The sequence below is a fragment of the Chelonoidis abingdonii genome, chromosome 22 (assembly GCF_003597395.2).
Source record: "Chelonoidis abingdonii isolate Lonesome George chromosome 22, CheloAbing_2.0, whole genome shotgun sequence".
NCBI lineage: Eukaryota > Metazoa > Chordata > Testudines > Testudinidae > Chelonoidis > Chelonoidis abingdonii.
The window spans coordinates 21,169,992-21,194,144 of NC_133790.1; the positions used below are offsets into that span (position 1 = coordinate 21,169,992).

Genomic DNA, 24,153 nt, shown 5'->3' on the forward strand with positions numbered 1-24,153 from the left:
TCTGCACTGCTCAGTGGGGGCAATCAAAGTGAGTGATGGCAACCACTAGCTACCTCATGCAGCAGCTGCTAATACTGAGCTCCAATTGCAGGCAAATACAAGGATCTCTAGCAAATGAGTTGACTGAGACTCAGACTGAGGCCAGAAAATAAACAGAGAAGACAGTGGTTCCCATAGGACAAATGCTGAGGTTACAAATGAATATTGGTGGGTTACATCTACCCCAAGAGAAAGCAGTTCAGAATCTCAGACTTCTTTTGGATTTCTGAATAGATAATTGGAATCTGACACAGCACAAGTTTATTTGATTTTTATAACTTATCCTTTTGTTCAAGCCTGTAGTGAACACGACAGAGCATTAGGTTATTCTTTTCTTTCTTCTCTTATTTCTGAATTATAATTAGTGTTTGCTTTTGCCTGTCATGTTCTCACCATTTATAATGATATAAATCAAAGAACAGAATAAAACTGGCCAAGTATATTTTGGTTTGCTCCTATGAAACCCCTCTAAGGTATGTCTTCACTGCAGTTAATTTGAACTCTCACTCAGGTGTTGCCCCTCACCCCACTTCCATTCACACAAAAGCCTCTCCCCTGGGTCTGGTGGTGCTTTACACTCAGGCTGGCTGGCTGTATAGGCGAGAGCTCCTGTGCTGCTTCCACTTGGGCTGGCAATTCTTCCACTTTGCAGGAAAGATGCAGGCTAAATCACTCATGCACTGACACACCTCCAATGGCTTCCCACAATTTCTTCCATGTGCCCAAGACAGACAAGTTCTACCACGATTCACTGGGAAAGAATCATAGGATGTCTCAGCTTACTGCAGCACAAAGAACAATGGGATATACCCTCAAAAGTCATAGCAAAATAGAGAATGCAGCATCAGTGAGGATATAGTCACACAGGTATTGCACTCCCCCTGCTGGGGCTAGATTAATCCAGGTCCTGATCACTCATCTTAACTCTGCAGTGAAGACATATCTGTTGGGAATTGCACATTTGTCTATTTACAGAATAGGCATTACAACAGGAGTAATCTGACAGCCTAAAGGAAGGTTCTGGGAGTCTGCTATAACCTCATCAGACTCAGACAATTGTTATAAGAAGCCAACGTTTTATAAAGCAGTAAAATGGAGAAGTCCAGTGAGAGTGTCTCCTGTATGTCTTAGCTCTGCACCCCATCTTCAGCATCATGTGGCTTGGCACGCCAGAACCTATAACTTTATGTAAACCATTCACAAAAACACATGAGACTCAATAGATCACCTGTGTGTCTGGATATGGATTATATGAAGCTAATCATTTTTCACATTAAGTTGTGTATGTAGCAACAGTACTTGGTAAGAGAAGTCCTGGCTTTTATGGATTTCAAGTCAGAACATGAAGGTTGATGTATCATCATAAACCACACTGACAACATAGGGCAGATTTATGGGGTTTTGCCTTGCAAGCTTCCAGGGATCAGACAGACTGGAGTCCTTAGGAAGGATATAGCAGCCCTATATAAGCACCTCCAGTGACCATATGCCACTGTACTTTGACTATCTTTCCTACTAGTTGCCTGTAGGTTCTAAGACTGTGTCATTTCTAGGAAGTAAAGCTGCTCTTAGATACTGCCATTGTCATGGAAACTACAGGCAGATAGCTGGAAAGATAACCCTTCATGATTCAAAATCAACTATTAGCAACCCATGAAGGTATTTGCTGAACGTACCTTTCCCACCATCTCCAGATGTAAATGCATTCACGTAGTATTCCTGTGAAACAAAGGCCAGTTTGAAATGAGGCTGTAGATGGCACTATAATCTCATTTCATGCAAGAGAATCTTGCTGCAATACAATGTTTAATACACTAACATTAATTAATGCTTGGCATACATCTGTTAAGACTTGTCTGGCTTACCGTCAACACTGCCTGTAGAAGGGAATCTTCAGTGTCACCTCATTTCTAGATTCAAGGTAGTGACTGTCTTGCTAGAATTTTAGGATGGACTAGCCTGGAAGACAGGCATTTGCTTGGGTGACAGCCTTGTATTCACAGCACTTTGGGGAATATGAGTAGTAATACTAGGGTGTCACAACTCTGGTCATGGCAGAGCCCCATGCGTGAAATCTTTTAATGTGGGGGAGCTGGTGCACAGGCAGTAACCTCATGAAATTTGACAGGAAGGAGCCCTGGACCTGGTGGCAGGGGAGTCTGAGACAACTTGAGTTCTCCGTCCTGCTGCAGCCCTCATCCGCCCTTACAGCCGCAGAGAACTGACAAGTCCTCAAATACACCTTTTCCACCATTGGGGTTTTGAGAAGTCTGGACCGTGCTTCATCTGGAACCTCACCTCAGAACTGTTTGCAAGGGTGACCCTACCAGGAGTACAAGACTCCAGACGACATAGTTCTGAGGGTCATTGGGACACACAAGCCCCTGCACCACACAAGTTAACGATCCAAGGAGAGGATAGCTCTGGTATGAAGGTGGGAGAAGAGAGATTTAAATGAGGTAGTCTTCGCAAATAATAGAAAGGAAGAACATATGGTCTAACCAGGTGGACACAAAGCCAGATTCATGGAGAGCACCTTTCAAAAATATATACACTAAGGTGCCCAACAAAGAATCTGCATGTGCATTAGCTCTGAACGTTGCAGTGTTGATGTTGTCATGTTGGTCCAAGTATAATAGAGAAACAACTTTGGTGAGGTATAATCTTTAATTGGACCAACTTCTGTTGGTGAAAGAGACAAGCTTTTGAGCTACACAGAGCGCTTCTTCAGGTCTTGGAAAGGTACTCAGAGTGTCGCAGCTAAATACAAGATTGTTTAGCAACTAACACATGTTTTAAGGAACCATTCACGTTGAATTGGCCCTTAACACTCCTCCAGTCAGAGAACAAAAAAGGGGGTTACTGGGTTGCAGATTATTGTAATAAACCATAAATCTACTGTCTTTATTAAAACCATGATTTTTAATGTCCAGCAAAATTATGAATTTAAACTCCTAGGCTCATCTTTTGAAGGAATTGTGCTAGTTTCCTCTGAGGATGAGGACAGAAAGGTCAGATATGGATGGAGTGATTGTTTTGTGATAAGTATTTGCCCATGGATGATATGGTATTTTTGTCTTTTATCATTTTTCTGTGAGTTCATTCAAGAGCATAATGACTAACTGGCTTCAGCCACATAGTTGTTACTGGAGCATTTAGTGCACTGGAGGAGGTACATCACATGTTGTGATAGGCATATGTAGGACCCATACATCTTGAAATGTGTGTTGTGGGAGATATTGACCATTGTAGCGGTAGCAATATGTCGGCAGATTTTGCATCTGTTTTTATGGCTAGGTCTCGGTGGGTACTGGTCTGTGGGGAGCTTGCTTCTGACAATAAGCCTGGAGACATTAGTGGGTTGTTTGAAGGTCAGAAGAGGAGGTTTGGATAGACTTCTTCAGGAGGTGCTCCCCATTGAGTATGGGTTGTAACTGTTTAAAGATACCCCATACTGGTTCCAGTATGGCATGGTAGGTGACAACTTGGGGGGTGTGGTCAGAGGGTTCCCCCACCCCCCGTAGTGAAGTAGGGTCTCTTGGGATTTTGGGGTGGCTCATTCCATGATGTGATCTACTTCTCAGGTGGAATATCCTTGTCTGGTAAAGGTGGTTTTTCATGTGTTAAGGTGTGTATCTCAGACTTTCTCCTTGGAGCATATTCTGTGGCAGCTGAGGGTCTGGCTGTAGATAACAGATTTCTTGGGGTGGTTACTAGATCAGTGAAGGTAAGTGCGGTCACCATGGGGTTTCTTACATACAGTTGTCTGTAAGGTTCCACTGTTGAAGCTAATCATGGCCAGGAAGTTGTTGCTGCTGTGAGAATGTTCTAGGGAGAGTTTGATGGATGGGTGGTGGTTGTTGAAGTAGTGGTGGAAATCCAGAAGGAAGTTAGGTCATCTGTCCAGAGGATGAATATAATGTTGATGTATCTTAGGAACATTGGTTTCATGGTGCATTTGTCCAGAAATTCTTCCTCAAGGTGGCCCACAAAGAGGTTGATATCGGTATTATTTTCATCCTGTGGACAAATGATTGAAACTTCCCTACAGGTTTCCACCACAACTTCCCTTAAATGGTCCCTTAAAATATGTGTTAACAACTTATGCTAAGTAGTTCCACCTTGTATTTAGCTGCATCACTCTGAGTACCTTTCCCAGATCTGAAGAAGAGCTTAGCATAGCTCGAAAGCTTGTCACCATCACCAACAGAAATTGGTTCAATACATTATATTATACCTCATCCACCTTGTGTCACTAGGTCTGAAGACAGGCCTCATCTACTGCACATGACAGTAGAATTGGTTCCATGATCTCAACTGTTAAGGAGAGAAGGTGTCTGATTAGTAGGAACTAGCTCTGTTACATTTCATTTTCAATAATCCTAGTGAAGGAGACACTGAGTTCTACATAGAAGCTAGGAGAATTAGCGAGAAGGGGAGGAGCATTCATCTTAGGCCCTGTCTAAAGGGAAAAGTCGATCTAAGCTACGCAATTTGAGTTACGTGAATAGCGTAACTCAAATCGACATAGCTTAGATCTACTTACTGCAGGGTCCACACTATGCGATGTCGACGGGAGATGCTCTCTCACTGACTCCCCTTACTCTTCTCGATCCGGTGGAGCACAGGAGTCGACAGGAGAGCAATCTACGATTGATTTAGCGGGTCTTCATTAGACCCACTAAATCAACGCCGATGCATGTATCGCCACTAGTTGATCCCCCAGTAAGGATAAACAAGCCCTTAGTTAAATCCTTCACCACAGAGAAAGAACAAGTCAAGAATAGGAAGGAGCCACAGCAGAATGCAGGCTGCCAGCAGCAGGGCAGGTGGCTCACACTCTCCCTGCTTACTAGGTATCATAGCAACACTTTCAATCTTCAAAGCACATTGCAAACGTTCATGAGAGAGGAGGTCTCATGCTATACAGAGGAATACAGGAATTTTCCAGGTGTCCTAGTGCTACCATGTAATCCTGTTAGCACTATACAATTCATTAGCTAGGATTAAAATGTGCTCAAATGCATAGATTCTGAAACTAAGGCTACAAAGCAAAGTGTTCAAATACTTACCGTTCCAACTCGGTTTATGGCACATGTAAAACAGTGATTAGCAATAGCTGCATTTCTTGCTTCAATTGGCCACAGTGACTCGCTGCAAAATAGTAACAAAAAAGGTGGTGATTATTGTTCATTTGCATGGCTCATAGATACATTTGGATATTTCATGGGCTATGGACACCTGTAATTTTGAGCCTCTCGATCAGGGAAACCAAAGCTAACTATAGCCAACTGCTGTCAATGATCTTGGATCACAAACAGTGGTCACCATTAATAGTCAGCATTTTACACCAGATTCAGCATAGTTACCAACATTATTTCCATTCCACATATAAGGAGAGGCTATTTTATCTGGTAACTTGACAAAGCTGACTTTTAATGATGACCACCATGATGAGAGTTTTAAATGCCTAGCTTGAGATTTCCAAGCAGTCCAGGGAATTTAGATATGCACCTTCCATTAAAGTTATTGGGAGAAAAAAATTTCAACACAGTCTGGAAGACTTATACATTAATTTTCAGGAATCCAAATAATATTTTGCAGCGGTGCAGAAAGTTTCTCGCTCTAATTGCCCCTCCCCCTTTCTCCAGGAGCAGTTTCTGAGGCAGACAATTGTCTGAAAGCAGAAACCAGATTGTCTGAAAGCTAGAAAAAAATTCCACCCCTTCTGCTCACCTTGTTCTACTTGCAGGTTTCATAGAAATTTTCAACAACTCATTCCCCTATGTTGGGCTGACAGAACAAAGGAGCAAGCTTGACAAAAGCAGCCCTGTAACATTTCGATCATTATCCGTTAAACCAGTCTCCACACCAAGAATCAAGAAATGGGAAAGAATTCCTCCTCCTCCACCTTAACCCCTCAGTCCTTTTCCAAACTGGGATTCAATTTTGGAGACACTGAAAACTCAGTGTAGTTTTAGCCATGTCAGTCCCAGGATATTAGAGAGACAAGGTGTGTGAGGTAATATCTTTTATTAGACTAACTTTTGAAGAAGAGCTCTGTGTGGCTCAAAAACTTCTCTCTCTCTCATCAACAGCAGTTGGGCCCATAAAAGATATTACTTCACTCCCCTTGTCTCACGGAAAACACAGAAAGCCTTCCTTTCATTAAGCATATTGAGACACAGGGATCAGATCATTCGAGAAGGTATGGTTTGACAGTACCTACAGCACTGAAAAACAAGAGTGACTGGGTGTACACTCCTCTACAAAATCACCCTCATAACAGCAAGTAGCTGCCCAATATTGAGCTCCAAGGGGAGAGTGTGGGTGGATGACTGTCATGAGTAAATCTCAAGAAGACTCAGGCACCTACAAGATGCTCATTGGCTTGACTGAAAGGACTTGGTTTATTATTCCCCCTCTTCTGCACCCACCCTCATCCCCAACTGCTGAGCCAGCCTGCCAGCACTTCTAAGGTCTGGTCTACACGACGCGTTTAAACCGATTTTAGCAGCGTTAAACTGATTTAACGGCGCACCCGTCCAGACTACAACGCTCTTTATATCGATATAAAGGGCTCTTTAAATCAGTTTTTGTACTCCTCCCCAATGAGAGGAGAAGCGCTAAAATCGGTATTACCATATCGGATTAGGGTTAGTGTGGCCGCAAATCGACGGTTTTGGCCTCCAGGCAGTATCCCACAGTGCACCACTGTGACCGCTCTGGACAGAAATCTCAACTTGGATGCTATGGCCAGGTAAACAGGAAAAGCCCCGCGAAATTTAGATTTTCATTTCCTGTTTGCCCAGCGTGGAGCTCTGATCAGCACAGGTGGCAATGCAGTCCCAAATCCAAAATACTCCCCCCCCCCACGTGAAAGAGAAAAGGAAAGAAATCGTTTCTTGACTTCTTTCAATGTCACCCTATGTCTACTGAATGCTGGTGGTAGACGCGATGCTGCAGCAGTGAAGCGCAGTATTCGCTCCTCTCCCCTCCCTGGTGGCAGATGGTGCAGTAGGACTGGTAACCTCCTTATCAACCCGTGAGTGCTCCTGGCTGAATACCCCTGGCTGGCCTCAGGTGAGGCTGGCCGGGGGGGGGCCTGGGTAAAAATAGGAATGATTCCTGGTCATTCCCAGTAGATGGTACAGAACGGCTGGTAACCGTCTTCATCATAGCAACTGGGGGCTGAGCTCCATCAGCCCCCTCCCTTTCATGTGTAAAGAAAAGATTCTGTACTGCCTGGACTATCATAGCAGTGGGATGCTGGGCTCCTCTCCCCCACACCGCTTAATGTCCTGCCTGGACTGTCATAGCACTGGGAGGCTGCCTCCCCTCATTTTATCTCACTAAAAAGTCACTGTTTCTTATTCCTGCATTCTTTATAACTTCATGACACAAATGGGGGGGACACTGCCACGGTAGCCCAGGAAGGTTGGGGGAGGAGGGAAGCAACGGGTGGGGTTGTTGCAGGGGCACCCCCCGTGAATGGCATGTAGCTCATCATTTTCTGCGGGATCTGACACAGAGCAGCTGTGCTCTCTGATACACTGGTTCTCTAGTACACTTGCCCCATATTCTAGGCAGGACTGACTCTATTTTTAGAAACCATAAAGGAGGGATTGACTCAGGAGTCATTCCCAGTTTTGCTTTTGCGCCCCCAGCCGATCTCAGCCAGGGGCACCCATGATAGCAGCAGACAGTACAGAGGGACAGATAACCGTCATCTCATTGCCAATTTACGCCGCAGCAGACGGTACAGAACGACTGATAACCGTCTCTGCTATCATGCAAAAGCAAATGAATGCTGCTGTGTAGCGCTGGAGTATCGCCTCTGTCCGCGGCATCCAGTACACATACGGTGACTGTAAAAAAAAAAAAAAAAAAAAAAAAAAAAAGCTGAACGGGCTCCATGGTTGCCGTGCTATGGCGTCTGCCAGGGCAATCCAGGGAAAAAGGGCGCGAAATGATTGTCTGCCGTTGCTTTCCCGGAGGAAGGAATGGCTGACGACATTTACCCAGAACCACCAGCGACAATGATTTTTGCCCCATCAGCCACTGGGCTCTCAACCCAGAATTCTAAGGGGCAGGGGAGACTGTGGGAACTATGGGATAGCTATGGAATAGCTACCCACAGTGCAATGCTCCGGAAATCGATGCTAGCCTCGGACCATGGACCCACACTGCCGAATTAATGTGCTTGGTGTGGCCGCATGCACTCGACTTTATACAATCTGTTTTATAAAACCGGTTTATGTAAAATCGGAATAATCCCGTAGTGTATACGTACCCTAAGAAAAAGGGACTTTGTTGAAAGGCTCCTGCAAATTACAATTTCAGAGAAGGAAGGAGAAATACTGAGGGAAAAGAGACTATAGCCAAGAGGTTACTACAGAACAGCATTCTTTCATTTTCCTAGAGACTCTTTTCTGCATGGGACTCAAGAGTCCTCTTCCTGCAATAAAAATTATACCCTCAAAAAGCAACCAAGAGAAGAAAGCCAATAATCAGGAGAGCCTGGAGCACCCAGAAAAGCAATGAAGTGCCTCAGGAAGGCCGTGTAATTTCTGTTTGCTCTCCTCCTAATGGGCTGTAAATGGACCAACATCACAAACATTATTTTAATGGTGATATTTGTAAAGCCCACTACACGTGACTCTATATTTACTAAATTCTTTTCTAAGGACATTTTCCAATATTAAACAACCTAAATTAGCAGCTATTAGCTCTTATCGGGAAACAGAATTGCCTTAGGCAGTCTAAGTGACAGGATGCTGTACACTTACTGATTCAAAATTACAGTTCCCTTCCACACCACTCCAAATATACAATCCCTGTTCTGGGCTTGGTTCTGGGTGCATGATTTATGTATTCACTATCCACTTATTTATCCATAATCACACTTCTCTGGCTACTGCAATCTCCCTACTCTGAGCGGCTCACGTATTCAGAATGTTCAAGCTGTTTGCCAGCAACAAAAATTGGCCTCACTCCTTCAATCCCTTCGGCGGATGCAGAAAAATTCCAAATGTACATGAAAGAGAAAAGGAGCCATGGGAGAGCACAGAAAATGGGGCTGTCAAAACTTTTAAAAAAATGAATCCCTTCTCCATGATTTAAAACTTTTCTGTTCTCTCCTGTTCCATTCAGCAGGGCTCTTGTTCCCAGAATAACTCATACATTTATGTTTACACAGTTTACACTGGGAAAGGCCCCTCCCATCTCTTTGTTTTTAAAGACAATGAAAGCAAAGATATATTGCAATTATTCTTGACAGACAAGCCCTGCTGAGTCAGAGGAAGGGAAAGCAAGGGCCTAAAGGGGGTGCAGTTAGTTTGGAGAGGTTGATTCCTTTTGTAAGATTTTCTTCCTTCACTTTCAATTTGAATATTACATTTAAAATTTCAATAGCTTAAAACAACAGAACGGGCTTCCTGTTACCTTAATAAAAGCCATATCTTGGGGCTGACAGACTCAAAGGCAGAGTTTATTCAGCCCAGGAAGTGGTTATTACCTCAAATAGGAAGCACTATGGTCTCAGTTCTGCCAGGAGCTCTGCACCCCTATAGAGTTCCTTGCATTACTGGGGCCTAAGTTATTAGAGTCCTCTAACACTACCTACAAGTGTTCTGTTGAACAGCTCCTTACCTAGGGAAGGAGTGAGCTTCTGAAACAGGCTTAGCACTACTAAATATATTAATATTATTGTTATGCTGGAGGTTGGGCAATCACCCCACTTTGATGAAGTTGTTATGCATGTTATACTAGTTGCCTTCCATTCAGGCTAAATGAGGGGAAACTAAATGCCCCTTTGTTTAGTGATGGCTGAAGCAAGGACTAGACCCTGAGCCAAGGGGTTTCATGGGGGTCTTATGAACACAAACACAGGAATGGGATACTGATTTGACTGCAGGGTGTGGGAAGGGGGCAGAGAGGCAGTACAAACATAACAGAAGTACACAGGAAAGGTAGCAAGGAAGCCTATCAGCCTGCCAGAGAAGCACTTGTAATGTGACTCTGAGAAAAAGCTGAAAAAGAGTACATTTGGGTAGAGTGCTGGCTGGAAAGAGGCTTGGAACTGTGAGTAAATAACTGCCTCCTGCTGTTTGATTCCCAGTGCATTCAGGAAAAAAGGATTTTATGTACGTTCTTTGTAAATAAACAGGATTGCACCTGACTCCATCATCAGTTTCTCCTAACGGAAACAAGTGCTTAGGCCAAAAAGGGTAATGTTATTATTTCTTATTGGTACTACATTAGCACCTAGATACCAACTGAAATTGGGGCCTCACTATGCAAGACACTATATAAACAAAGCGTGAGAGACAGTTCCTGCCCCAGAAATACATATGTTTGAACTTGGCTTTTACTTAGCTTAACCCGTTTGACTCCTAGCATCAAAACAGAGCTAATTAAGAACCTGATGTAGGGCAGGGAAGATGACTCAAGGAATCCACTAACGCTATTTGTGTACGTTATGTCAAAATAACTGATTTATATAACTTCCTCCTTGATAACTTGACTCCTGCTATAAAACTTAGTGAATTTCCCACTCAGAGGAGCATCTTTATAAAGAGAGAAACATTAAGGGAACAGAGAAAAGATAATATGGTATAAAATCCTAAAAAAAATGCACATTTGAACACCTGCATTTATACCACAGAGCATAAAACAGTATCACAGCATCTGTAGCCAATAGATAAGGCGTAGGTCTAAGTTAAGACAGTATTGCAATGAGCCCACAAACCTCAAGGCCTGTAAGACAAAAGCTTAGTTAAACTAATTAACGTACAAGGCTCAAAAAGCCTTAGCACAAGCAGCTAACCAAGAGTAACCCTAGATCACAAGATATCCCAAGACAGAATGCTGTAATATGCACGAATGATTAAACTGCTGACAAGCTAACCCCAAGATGCTAATTTATACCAGCCTGGAATATTTTAAATTACGAACATCAACAGGTGGCTGACCACCAAAGTGCCACAGTAATTAACTGATGTATATGCTAAAAAACTTGGGGTAAAAGGATTAGTAACTATAGGAGAAGGGCACCCCAACATTAGTAGGGTAAGGAAATACAAATAAGGAAAAGAGAATGAAACCCCTACTGAATATACATTTGGCATAGTGGTTTCAGTGTAATACATTATCAAAGTTGTATCCCAGCCTACATACCGTGGGGAGATGTGACTCTTGGGAGATGCCAGGATGGTAACCACTGGTGATAGTGAATCTGACGGTAAGGACGATGAGTAACATTTCGGATCCTTTTGCAAAGAATGGTGCGAATATGTGGATGTTCAGATGCACGTTCTGTATTCTCTCTATCTACCTTGCTGGGTTGGAGTATTTGTGATTTTATAAATTGTGTTAATAAAACTATTACATATACAAAAGGTTTTCCTAAGTGAGAGTGTTGGAACCATGCACGTCGGGGCTCTCATCTGGATAGTAATTTTAATAATACTGGGCCTGATCTTGGGATGAGAACCTACTAATCCTCTGAGTGTAAGCAATATAATTAATACATAATCAACAGGTCAGCCAACACTGCTTACTAGTAGAGGAGTGTACATCCTACAGAACTAGTAGAGGAGTGTACATTCTTTCAGACTCCACTGTCATTTGGATAAATGAAAACAGTACATGTACTATACTGCGTGTCAAGATGATACATTAACACGTTCTGGAATACTGGACCTTAGCTAATAGATGCACTTGTGATACTGGCAGACCATGTCCCAGCTCATGCCAAAGCCCCAGGCCTCAATGAATGCTTACAAATGCATAGCTGGAAGCCAAGCCAATTTACCTGTGTAGCAGTATAGAGCAAAGTGACTGTTAAACGTATGAGAGTGTATTTGGTGTTTAAACATCATAAAAAGTAATAGGATGTTACATACACTATTTTAACTTATCTGTATCCCATTGTAATAGCAAATATTTACATTGGTTATATCCCTGTAATTAAATAACCCATCATTCTGAGAAAGAAGCCTTATGGAATGCAAATGAAGAACTTTAACAGCAAAGTGCTAATTTCAAATCAATTAGTCATTTTGTGTGGTGACGGAAGAGCAATGACTCTAAATGCATTCCTCACTCTCCGTCCCCAAAGAGCCCACGTGGGTAGTGACCCTGTCAGCTTGTTTCCTATGAGAAGAAGCTAGAAGTATGGATTCAGGGAAAGATCCCTCATCTCTGGAGTGTTTGGACTCTTACAGGGAAGGATACCAGATGCAAAGTGGCGATCCCTAGAGACAATCTGGGTACCTTGAAAAGACTTTTGGGAAACTGGAAATTTATTACATCACTACCACCATTTGGAATTACAAACTGTCTCTCACTGTACAAACATTTTACCTGCTTTAACTTCTCAATAACTCTTACTTCCTTTTCTTAGCTAATAAGCATTTAGTTAGTTTACTCTAGAATTGGCCACCAGTGTTCCCTTTCGTGTAAGATCTAGGATACCAATTGATTTGGGGTAAGTGATGGTTCTCTTGGGACTGGGAGCAACCTGAATCTGGTGTGATTTTGGTGTAAGTGACCTTTTATCAGAAAGTCCAGTTTGTCTGGGTGGAAAGATAGACTAGAGAGTCTAAGGGGACTGTCTGTGACTCCCTGGTAAAACTGGTATAGTGGTCTAGGAGTTCACATTTGTTACTGGGTTGGTGAAATCCAATTATAGAACACACCACCAGTTTGGGGTGTCTGCCCTGCTTTTGACAGTCTGCTCTGTTGTAGGCACTCACAGTTGTGAGCCACTCCAAACTGATATCACACCCCTCCCCCCCCCCCAAAATTAAGTGTAATTCGAAACATTTTTTAAATGTTGCTGTCCAAAAGAAACATTTAGGAAAAACAAGTATGGTTTTCCTCTTTCAGGAAACATGGGACACGCAGGTATTTCACTCCACAATACAGCTCATCCCAAGCAATGGACAGCCCACAAGTTGTTTGTACTTTACCTGAGTTCTCCAGTAGTAGCTGAAGGGTTAAAGATAATCTCTGCTCCATTTAGACTGTACATGAGCCAGTTCAGGGGGTGATGGCGCCCAAAACAGATATTCACAGCAATCCTTCCAAACAGAGTCTGGAACACAGGGTGCCCTGTGTTGCCCTCCATATAGTAAGTAGACTAAGAAAAAAAAAAAAACACAAGCAGGTGTCTTCAGGTATTGTCTCCAAGTTCACCGACCCCCCAGTACCATCCTTTAAAATCCATTAGATCTCTGAGGCACAACAGTATGTGAAAAGACAACACCCCTCAGCCACTAAATACCTACACAATATGTACAGATCCAACAGAAATGGCTCTCTTGAGCTGCAGAGATCATATTCCAGTTCCATTTCTACTTCTCTTTACTCACTGCTGGACCTAAGTGCTATGCCACCTGGCTTTTTCACACATTCCTGCAGCAATACTGCATTCTCTACAGACTTTATACCCTGATCACCCTACCCTCCATGCCAAAATGGTAAGAGCAAAAATTACAGCTGCTGCAATTGAAAGCAAGGTGTGACGCATGGCCAGAAAGGGTTAAACATCCTGCAAAATAAATAACCCTCATAAGGTGGGGAGATAATGTTTGTGTTTTTGTGTGTTTACGTATGTATGAGTAGGGTCAACAATGTAATCAATAGTCCCTGACTATGCTGTATTCCAATAATGCAGAGATCAGAAGGAGAGAGCTGGGCAGTACAAGACACACAATTCTGGGGTAAGGTCTGAGACTGGGAAATCGCTGGTGTCTCCCTGACTGTAATTCGTAAGTGGCTGACCAGAGTATTCATGTAATTCAGCTGCAAGTGATTTTGCATGCTAGAGACTGTGTGAGAGCAGGACCAGGAATGGTTCCTCTCACAGCAAGGTAGTGTAAAAGGCACCCGAGGTTGGAGATTTAAGGGGGCACAGCTGTTCAGCAATCCAGATTTTACCCTAGGGAATGTCACAGAAGGGCCTGGAATTACTTTGTATTAATCTACGAATACTGATGTGTAAGAATTTTGACTGAGACCTGGTCAGTGAGGTAAAATTACTGTATAATTATGGTGGGTTACTAGAGTTTCCTATATGACTGTATTCCTCTAACTTAATACGGAGCTGTGGGAAGAGCAAACAGGAAAGTCACACAATAGATCTAGTTAAGAATACCCAAGCACACACTTGAAAAACTGAGAGCTTCAGTGTCTGCAGCAAGCTGCAAACCTTGTTTTGCCAGAGCTGGGAGATACCAGATCAAAAGACTATGAACAGTTTAAAAATGTTTTGATTCCTGCGGGGAGGAGGAGGTCACCCGTCAGCAGCTGTCTATGGAGACAGGCTGAGATAGAAAGAGATAGACTTTGTGGAGGGAGTCTAAAGAAGCAGGCCATCCCACATCCAGGGAATGGTATGTCTTAAGGAGAAATCAGATATGCATATAGTGTGTTTTATTGTCTTTAAGATAAACATTTAAGAGAAAAGCCTTGTTCTAAATAAATAAAATTTTGCTTTAGGGAAGCTGTTTGATCACTGCATTTACCTCTGTCATTGTTCTCAGAGGGAACAGAACAGTATGGTCCGAGCCTTGGCCAGACCAGCTGAGATAATCATTGGTAGCACCTGGTCTGAGAGTGGAAGAATTGCACAATCCCACCTCAAGTGTGATCCTAAGAGCCCTTCAGTGCTAACTGGCAGAAGGCCCAGTGTTCTGCCCACCACGGCTGCTAGTCTGAAACCTAATATCATTGTGTGATGTATGTACAGATGATGTGCATGGAGTTGTGTGTGTGCTGGAAATATGGAATACAAAGGTCATAATTCTTTGCATCTATGAATGGTGGGTCCCAACTATATGGGTCGGTGATTCTGAGAAGCAACTGTGAGAAAACCACTTTAGACAAAGGTTGGAGCCTACTGAGGTTATGTGCAATCTCTTAGAAGAGTGTTATACTTTTGTTTTCGTTGTAATCATTTTCTGTTTTATTTCTTGGTATCACTTAAACCTCTGTTTTTTATTAATAAAAATACTCTTGTTTTATTATGAACTCCCTTCAAAGGTGTTATAGTGAGGCATTCATTCTCAGCTGAGCCAGCCGGCTGGTGTGTATTCTTTCTCTTTGGAGACAGTGGACTTGGTATTTCAGTGGTAATCTAGTGACAGGGGCTAGATGCTGCAGGGAGATGCTTTTGGAGAGTTTGGGAACTGAAATACACCAAGAGTTCGCTTGCAAGGCCAAGTTAGGACTGGCAGAGTCCTACAGTATTTGTTTGGCTGGCTAACAGATTAGGGGGGCAGGGAGCTGCCACACAGTATATTACCAAAAAAATCCCTCTTTTGCTAAGGCAGAAGGATAACAGGGTGACTTACAGTTTTGGATGCCCTGAGAAAGCATCATAAGACAGAGGTGATGGTTAGAGGCTTGAGGTCAGGTGCAATGGAGTGTTCCTAAAAGTATGTTGGGGGCGGGAGCCATGGTAAGAGCCACCCAGGCAGCTATGGGAAACCACGGACCCTCCATCTGCCCTGGTTTAGGGTCCAAGGGGTGGAGACATGGGCTGGGGGCTGCTCTCAGACCCCCCAATCCCGAGCAGATGAAGGATCCGCAGCTCCCCACAGCTGCCCAGACTCCTTGGGCCACTCTTACTCAGGTCAGGCTTCAGCTTCTGGCCTGGCTGAGGGGCGAGACGTCAGAGCGTAGAGGAGGGGCAGGGGGCCATGCCATGGCAAAAAGTGGATGGCCCTGGCTCGGCCACTTTCAAAAATGGGAGGGTCATGGTCCCTTGCCTCTCCACCCCGTTTTGGCACTCCTGCAAGATATGAGGGGGTCATGCTCAGAGATACCAGGAGGGGTTACAGGTGCAGTTCCCAGTAACTGTGGCAATCTCCTGTCTAATCTGTACTATCAATGTCTCCTTAAATTGCGAACTCCCATGGCAACTGACCATATCTCCTCCTTTTGTGTCTATACAGCGCGTACCACACTGAGGCTTAGGGTGACCAGATGTCCCAGTTTTTATAGGGACAGTCCCGATCGTTGGGTCTTTTTCTTGTATAGGCTCCTATTACCCCCCACCCCCGTCCCGATTTTTCACACTTGCTGTCTGGTCACCCTACTGAGGCTGCTCAATAAAGAATCTGAGAAGCAACTTATTGTTAGTTTGTGTGTCTCTAGCAAGATGTTTTTTTAAGTCCATCAGAAGCAGGATGCCTGCCAAACAAGCAGTAGGGCCATTAGATGACCAAGATGTTAAAAGGGGAACTCAAGGATGACAAGGCCATTGCAGAGAAGCTAAATTAATTCTTTGCATCAGTTTTCACTGTAGGGGAGATACCCACATCAGAGCTATTATTTTTGGTCGACAAATCTGAAGTTCTGTCCCACATTGATGTGTAAACAGAGGACGTGTTAAAACAAATTGGTAAATTAAACAGTACTAAGTCACCAGGACCAAATGGTATTCACCCAGGAGTTCTGAAAGAACTCAAATATGAAACTCCAAAACTACTAACTGCAGTATTTAATCTATTGCTGAAATCAGCCTCTGTACCAGATGACTGGAAAGTAACTAAGGTAGCACGGATATTTAAAAAGGGCTCCAGAGACTCATAGACTCATAGGTCAGAAGGGACCAATATGATCCCTTGTGCAGAAGGGACCTCCTGCACAAGGCAGGCCACAGAACCCTACCCATCCACTTTTATAACAACCCCTAACCCATGACTGAGTTATTTGAAGTCCTCAAAATTGTGGTTTGAAGACCTTCAAGCTGCACAGAATCCACCAGCAAGCGACCCATGCCCCACGCTGCAGAGGAAGCGAAAAACCTCCAGGCCCTGCCAATCCGCCCTGGAGGAATTCCTTCCTGACCCCAAATATGGCGATTCAGCTAAACCTGAGCATGTGGGCAGACTCACCAGCCAGCACCAAGAAAGAATTCTCTGCAGTAACTCAGTTCCATCCCATCCAAACATCCCTCACAGACCATTGAGCGACTTATTGCTGATAATCCAGATCAATGCCAATTAAACTATCCTCATACATCCCTCCATATACTTATCAAGCTTAGTCTTAAAGCCAGATAAGTCTTTTGCCCCCACTACTTCCCTCGGAAGGCTGTTCCAGAAACTTCACTCCCCTAATGGTTAGAAACTCTCGTCTAATTTCAAGTCTAAATATCCTAATCTCCAGTTTGTAACCCTTTGTCCTTGTGCCTACATTAGTACTAAACTTAAATAATCCTCTCCCTCCCTAACGTTAATCCCCTGATATATTATATAGAACAAGCATATCCCCCGGAGCCTTCTTTTGGCCAGCTAAACAAGCCAAGCTCTTTGAGTCTCTTTCATAAGGCAGGTTTCCCTTTCCTCGGATCATCCTAGTAGCCCGTCCTGAACCTGTTCAGTTTGAATTCATCCTTCTTAAACATGGGACAACCAGAACTGCACACAATATTCCAGGTGGGGTCTCCCAGCGCCTTATATAACGGTACTATACCTCCCTTATCCTTGCTGAGAATACCTCGCCTGATGCTCCTAAAACCGCATTTGCTTTTTTAACAGCCATATCACATTGGCGGCTCATAGTCATCCTGCTATCAACCAATACCCCAAGGTCCTTCTCCTCCTCTGTCGCTTCCAACTGATGCGTCCCCAACGTATATCTAAAATTCTTATTATTAATCCCTAAGTGCATGATCTTGCACTTTTCACTTGGCAACTACAGGCCACTGAGCCTAATTTCAGTACCAGGCAAATTGACAGACGCTATAGTACAGAATAGAATTATCAGACACATAGTAAACACGATTTGTGGGGGAAGAGTCAGCATAGCTTTTGTTAAGGAAAGTCATGCCTCAGCAATCCATCAGAATTCTTTGAGGGTGCGTGGATAAGGTGATCCAGTCCATATAGCATACCTGGATCTTCAGAAAGCCTTTGACCAGGTTCCTCACCATAGGTTCTTAAGGAAACTAATTAGTAAGGCTACAATTTAGGCATGAGTATTTTTAGTAGAAGGCATGGCCAGGTCACGGCCAATAAACAAAAATTCATGGCCCATGACCTGTTCATGACTTCTATTATAAATAACCCTCACTAAATCTTGGGGGGGGGGCTGCTGCTGTGGGGAGTGAGCTAGGGGGCCACTGTTGGGAGGGAGTACTGGGGGAGCTGCTGCTGGGAGGGGCAGTGGCACCAGCTGCTGAGGGCCAACAGAGCAGTAGCTGCTTCAGCCACCCTGGAAACACTTCCAGGGGCTGCTGAGCAGCGGCTGCTCCAGCCACTCGAGAGAGCGCTGCCTGGGCAGTCCCAGGACCAGCCACCCCAGGAACTGCTGCCTGGGCAGTCCCCAGGGCGAGCCGCAGTGGCCACTGCCCGGGTGGTCCCTGGAGCCAGCTGCGCGAGGCTGCCTGAGCAGTGGCCAGTGTAGCTGGCTACAGGGCCACCTAAGTGGCTGGCTGCAGAGCCACTCTAGCAGTGGCCAATGTGGCTGTCCCTGGGGCTACCTGAGCAGCTGGCCCCGGAGCCAACTGCTTGGGCGCCCCAGGGGTCAGCCACAATGGCTGCTGCAGAAGTCACGGAAAATTATGGAATCCGTGACTTCCACAACCTCCAGGACAGATACAGAGCCCTACTAATTAATCATGGGATAAGAGGGAAGGTCCTCTCATGGCTCAGTAACTGGTCAAAAGTTAGCAAAAGAGAGTACGAATAAATGGTCAATTTTCACAATGGAAAGCAGTCAACAGGGGTGAGCCCTAAGGATCTGTATTGACACCAGTGCTGTTCGACATTCATAAGTTATCTGGAAAAGGGACTGAACAGTGAAGTGGCAACATCTGCAGATGATATAAAATTATTCAAGATAGTTAAGTCCAAAGCTAACTGCAAAGAGTTAGGTTAGGTCTACACTTAAAACACTATACTGGCACAGCTGCAGCTGTGCTGCTGTACCTCTTCAGTGTAGGCACTACAGTGACGGGAGGGATTCTCCCATCTCTGTAGGTTATCCACCTGCCCAAGAGGTGGTAAATAGGCTAACAGAAGAATTCTTCCATCACCCTAGCACTGTCTACACTGGAGGTGTAGGTCAACTTAATGATGTCTCTCAGATGTATGGATTTTTCACACCCCTTTTCAGTGTAGACTAGTCCTTACAAAGGGAATCTCACAAAACTGAGTGACTGAGCAACAACATGGCAGATGAAATTTAACACTGCTAAGTGCAAAGTAATGCACGTTAGAAAAAATAATCCCAACTATATATACATAATGATGGGTTCTAAATTAGCTGTTACCACTCAAGAAACAGATCTTGGAGTCACTGTGGATAGTTCTCTGAAAACTTCAGCTCAATGCACAGCAGTGGTCAAAAAGGCTAAAAGAATATTAGGAAAGGAATAGAAAGAAGACAGAAAATATCATAATGCCACTATATAAATCCAAGGTTTGCCCACACTTTGAATACTATGTCCAGTTCTGGTCACCCAATGTCAAAAAGGGTCTAGTGGAACTGGCAAAGGTACAAAGAATGATAACAAAGGGAAGAGCTTCCATATGAGGAGAGACTAAAAGGATTAGGGCTGGTCTGCTTAGAAAAGAGATGACTAAAGAGAGATATGACAGAGGTCTATAAAATCATGAATGGTGTCAAGAAAAAGTGTTATTTACCTCTTCACATAACACACAAACCAGGGGTCACTCAATAAAATTAATAGGCAGCAGGTTTAAAAATATAAGTACTTCTTCACACAATGCACCGTCAACCTGTGGAACTCACTGCCAGGGGATAATGTAAAGACAAAAAAGATAACTGGGTTCAAAAAAGAATTAGATAAATTCCTGGAGGATAGGTCCATCAATAGCTATTGGCCAAGATGGGGAGGGATGAAACCTCATGCTCCAGGCAACTCTTAACCTTTGACTGCCAGAAGCCAGGAGTGGAAGACAAGGTGAATCATTCCCAAATTCCCCTTGAAGCTCTAGTACTAGCCATTGTCAGAGATAGGATACTGGGCTAGATGGACCACTGGTCTGATCCAGCATGACAGTTATGTTCCAATAAATAATTCTATTTCAAAACAGATCTGCCTATATTGTATCTTTTAAATTTATTTTTATTTCTCAGTCCTATGTTTTTTCTACTATGATAGGAGAAGAACAAGATTGTTATTGCTTGGGGGAATTCATCAGCTCTTGCTCTTTATTCCTCACCAGAAGTCATAATCATCTCCACAGCAACTAACTGAGGTCTCAAGGAGGATTGATTTTTGTTTATTTGTACACCCTCCCACACAGGGCTGAAAAGGTTAGAGACCAATCTTTTTCCCCTTTACATTTAGTTCTCATTGATTTGCCATGGATGATTGCAAACTGGCATGTTTCCCAGCCTGCTCTACAAAGACAGTCCACCCAGTCTGAGAAGTCCAACTTACTGCCCTCCTCAGGTTTGGGTTTTGTTATTTTATTGTTGTTTTCTCTGTTAATAAAGATCCGAATGATCCCTCCCCCTAGGCTGAGCTGCTCAGCCCTCACCCAAGGTCTATCTGTCTCTCTCTTTTCAGAGAGCCAGGACCACCTTTGTAATATCCAGGCAGAGTAACAAGTCACCAGAAGAATATCCTTAACCCCTTCCAAGCAGGATCAACACTTTTTAACAAGGTGGGGTGTTTTAGGCAAACACTACTTACCCGTTACAGTAAAGCTGACAGAGCAGGAATTGTCAAAGTGTTTAAATATGTTAATCAATTGTTTTGATGCTTCTCCTGGCACTCATGATCACATGCACCACCTCCCATTGGTGATCACATAACATCCCTGTGGCAACTGCAACAATTGCATGCATAGAAAAGTGAAAGTACTCATATATATAGTTTAGCTGCCTTTCACTGGTTTCACAGCTGGAAACGAAGAGAAACGTGCAACCAGCAAGTGCTGTACAGACGACAGTTGGGAACCTCTGAGACAGAGCGTTCTGGCCCATACAGTACGAATATGGTATTTATTATGTATGGATTTAACTTTAAATAAGGTGTGAAGAACATGGAAGGTATGTGTATTAATTTTTATGAATATTTGTGTGTGTGTAGGGAAGGGGGAAGATTTGGTGGTTAGTGTAGTGCTGGCTAAAAGGGAGCTAAGGGTTAAATCTTTCAGGAACCTGAAACAATTGCTGAAGACAGAAGTCAGTTGCCTGGTGCTCAGTCAATACTATGAATCCATTGTATGAAGGCTACCTCCAACCTGCTCTGGAGAAATGTATACGTCAGCTCTAGGGGCTTGGCTTGAAACATCAGGAGATCTCAGGGTGGGAAATTTCAAACAAAGAACTTTGAAATGGATAAAAGGCAGCTTGGATCTTGAGGGACACAGCATGCTGATGGGATGGTGGGGGAGGGCTGTCTATGAGAGAGGCAATAGTTGCAGGGGTGCAGCCTGCTTCATGCAACCCAATGCTTTGGGGCTGCCTGGGTTAAGCAGAATCTATTTAAACTAGCAAGGAAAGGTTAGGTTTAGGTAAGACAATATGCATTTAGGCATTTCTTATTTTAACCCTTTTCTCTCTGTTTGTGATGTTCCTACAGATAAATAAATCATACTCTGTTTTGAACAAGCTGCTCTCTGTCATTGCATTTACAGCTCCCTGAGAGAATTCTGGATCGGGTCAAACCCAGTTGGCTCTGCTGGAGGTAATATGGTTTGTAAATAAAGGTGCTGTAAATTCGTGGTCCAGTCAAAAGTGGGATGAATTGCAGGATTTTACTTAGAGAAGTGCAGGTATAGGCCAGTCACCTGAAAAAAGCGCCCATGGAGAGATACAAAGAGATCACAGGTACAGTTCATCCCTGAATAGGGTGAGCAGATGTCCCGATTTTATAGGGACAGTCCTGATTTTTGGCTCTTTTTCTTAAATAGGCTCCTATTACCCCCCACCCCATCTCGATTTTTCACATTTACTGTCTGGTCATCCTATTCCTGAACCATATAATACAAGGCTCATCAGCTTACAAGAAATTCACCAGGAGTATGACTTCATCAGTGCCCCACAACTGACACACCATAGCTATGAATTACACAATTTTTATAAAGCTCCTCAATATTTTTGTGAAGTTGCTTTGTACAGAAAAACCCATTGGGATGATAATCTGTAGAGAGGAGCAGATTATTTTGGGGAAATATTATAAAACAAAGAAAATAACTTAAAATAAATCAAAGCTACAACAGCATCTTGAGGATTCCAGTGGCATTATATTCCACGCTCCAGAAAGCCCTCAGTGGCATCATCATAGCCACACAATTCTACCTTGACAAAATGGATAGGACAGTTATGCAGCTACACTTTCCAACACTCTACCATACAGAGACAAGCAAGAGCTACAAAGTGAGGACAGTTTATTATAAACAATGCTACATCTCACCTCATTGAAATCTCCAATCCTTGGAATGTGATTTTTCCTGCTCTTCCCAAGGACAGATCCAGAGTTTGAAATCACTACTGCAGTGTTCCACAAAGTTCCTCCATGTACATCATCCCGCTCCAGAATTGGAGACACCACAACCATATTGTGCTTCTTTGCTAGCTATAGAAATGAATAGAAAATCTCTATTACAGAAAAGCCTGTTATGATTAACTCTGTTTTCATCTTTTCCCCCTCAAAGTAGAGAGGAGAGGTTTTCATTCTGTGCATTATTCTGACCTCAGCTAAGCACTAGTGATGAATATATGATGCACTGAAACTCTAGTGTTACAACATTTTTCTTGTTCAGAGAGGGATACCTCAGTGAAAACTTTTCAGTCTGAATCCTTCTAGAACAAGCATCAAGTTCCAGTTAGATGAGTTCTGCTGTAGCAGCAGTTTTTAACCTGTAAGCCAGATCCACCTGCACCCAAAAGGGGCATAAGGAACTGCTGAGAAATAAGAACGGGGAGAGAGTGTAATCCTGCTCGCATTTCTTCATTCTGATACACTGCTTAGTGGATTTGCGTAACAAGAGCTGGTCAAAAAAGGTTAAAAAAAATAATAAAATAAAATTATGGGACATGCTTAAAAGAACATTTTTTATTTTCTGAAAAATAATAAATCAGTTTTTAAAAAAAAACTCCAACAAACAGAAAACTGAATTTTTTTTCAATTTTTATTTTACCTTCATTCTCCAGTGACAAATTTTTCAAAAAAATTTCTCATTTCATTCAAATAGCCATTTTCCACTGAAAAAATGTTTCTACTCAGAATTTTTGACCAGCTCTACTTAACAACTTGCATCTGAGCCTCAGATTCTAAAGCTTCCCATAAACCCTGGTGCTGATTCCTGATGCCTTCTACAAAGAACCGGAGCAAAGGATTAATGAACGCACTTGCTAAGGCTTTCCTGTGAATGCCTGATATGTGAAGTCACAATATGGAAAGTGGACAACTCTATGCAGACATTTATTAAACCAGTCTGGACCTACTAGTCATTTTTATTCTCTTTGCAAAGCATCTCATGTTTGGCTTTTAGCTATGGGATAAAGCATTCAGGTTGTCTTCAGCACCAATACAGAGGCATATGAAACTGAACTCCAACAGTTGGGAACAAAAGGATTCAGGCAAGGCAGAGTCTTCAAAGAATGTCTCAGGAATGACTCTCTAGAACTAAGTCCCGGATTCTACTGGCTGCTCATCATTTAAGCATTGTTTGTCCTTGTATTCTTCCTTCCATTAAATTTAGTGTTACTAACATAACAGAAAAACATTACACAATTTGATGATCCCCAGTTATGCTAGGTATAGAACCGTGGCACTGTGTACCAATGGCAAATCCTTTTTTGAGTAGGAATTTAAATTAGTCATAGAGTCATAGACTTAAGGTCAGAAGGGCCCTCTATGATCATCTAGTCTGACCTCCTGCACAATGCACCCACCCACTCCTGTAATAAACCTCTAACCTATGTCTGAGTTATTGAAGTCCTCAAATCATGGTTTAAAGACTTCAGGGTGCAGCGAATCTTCCAGCAAGTGACCTGTGACCCACGCTGCAGAGGAAGGTGACCCCCCCCCAGGCCTCTGCCAATCTTCCCTGGAGGAAAATTCCTTCCCGACCCTAAATGTGGCGATCAGCTAAACTCTGAGCATGTGAGCAAGAC

The 24,153-nt window shown here is 43.3% G+C and overlaps 1 protein-coding gene across 3 annotated transcripts in view; it reads right to left on the reverse strand.

Moving 5' to 3' along the window:
* Nucleotides 1-24,153, reverse strand: part of UPB1 (beta-ureidopropionase 1) — a 41,390-nt gene that overhangs the window by 3,361 nt on the left and 13,876 nt on the right. For all 3 annotated transcript variants that reach the window (XM_075060024.1, XM_032801316.2, XM_075060023.1), the window contains 4 exons: nt 22,448-22,609; nt 13,014-13,183; nt 5,112-5,193; nt 1,716-1,758 (listed from right to left, as the gene is read on the reverse strand). In XM_075060024.1, the coding sequence (XP_074916125.1) occupies nt 1,716-1,758; nt 5,112-5,193; nt 13,014-13,183; nt 22,448-22,609 (457 nt within the window). The remainder of the gene's footprint in view (nt 1-1,715; nt 1,759-5,111; nt 5,194-13,013; nt 13,184-22,447; nt 22,610-24,153) is intronic.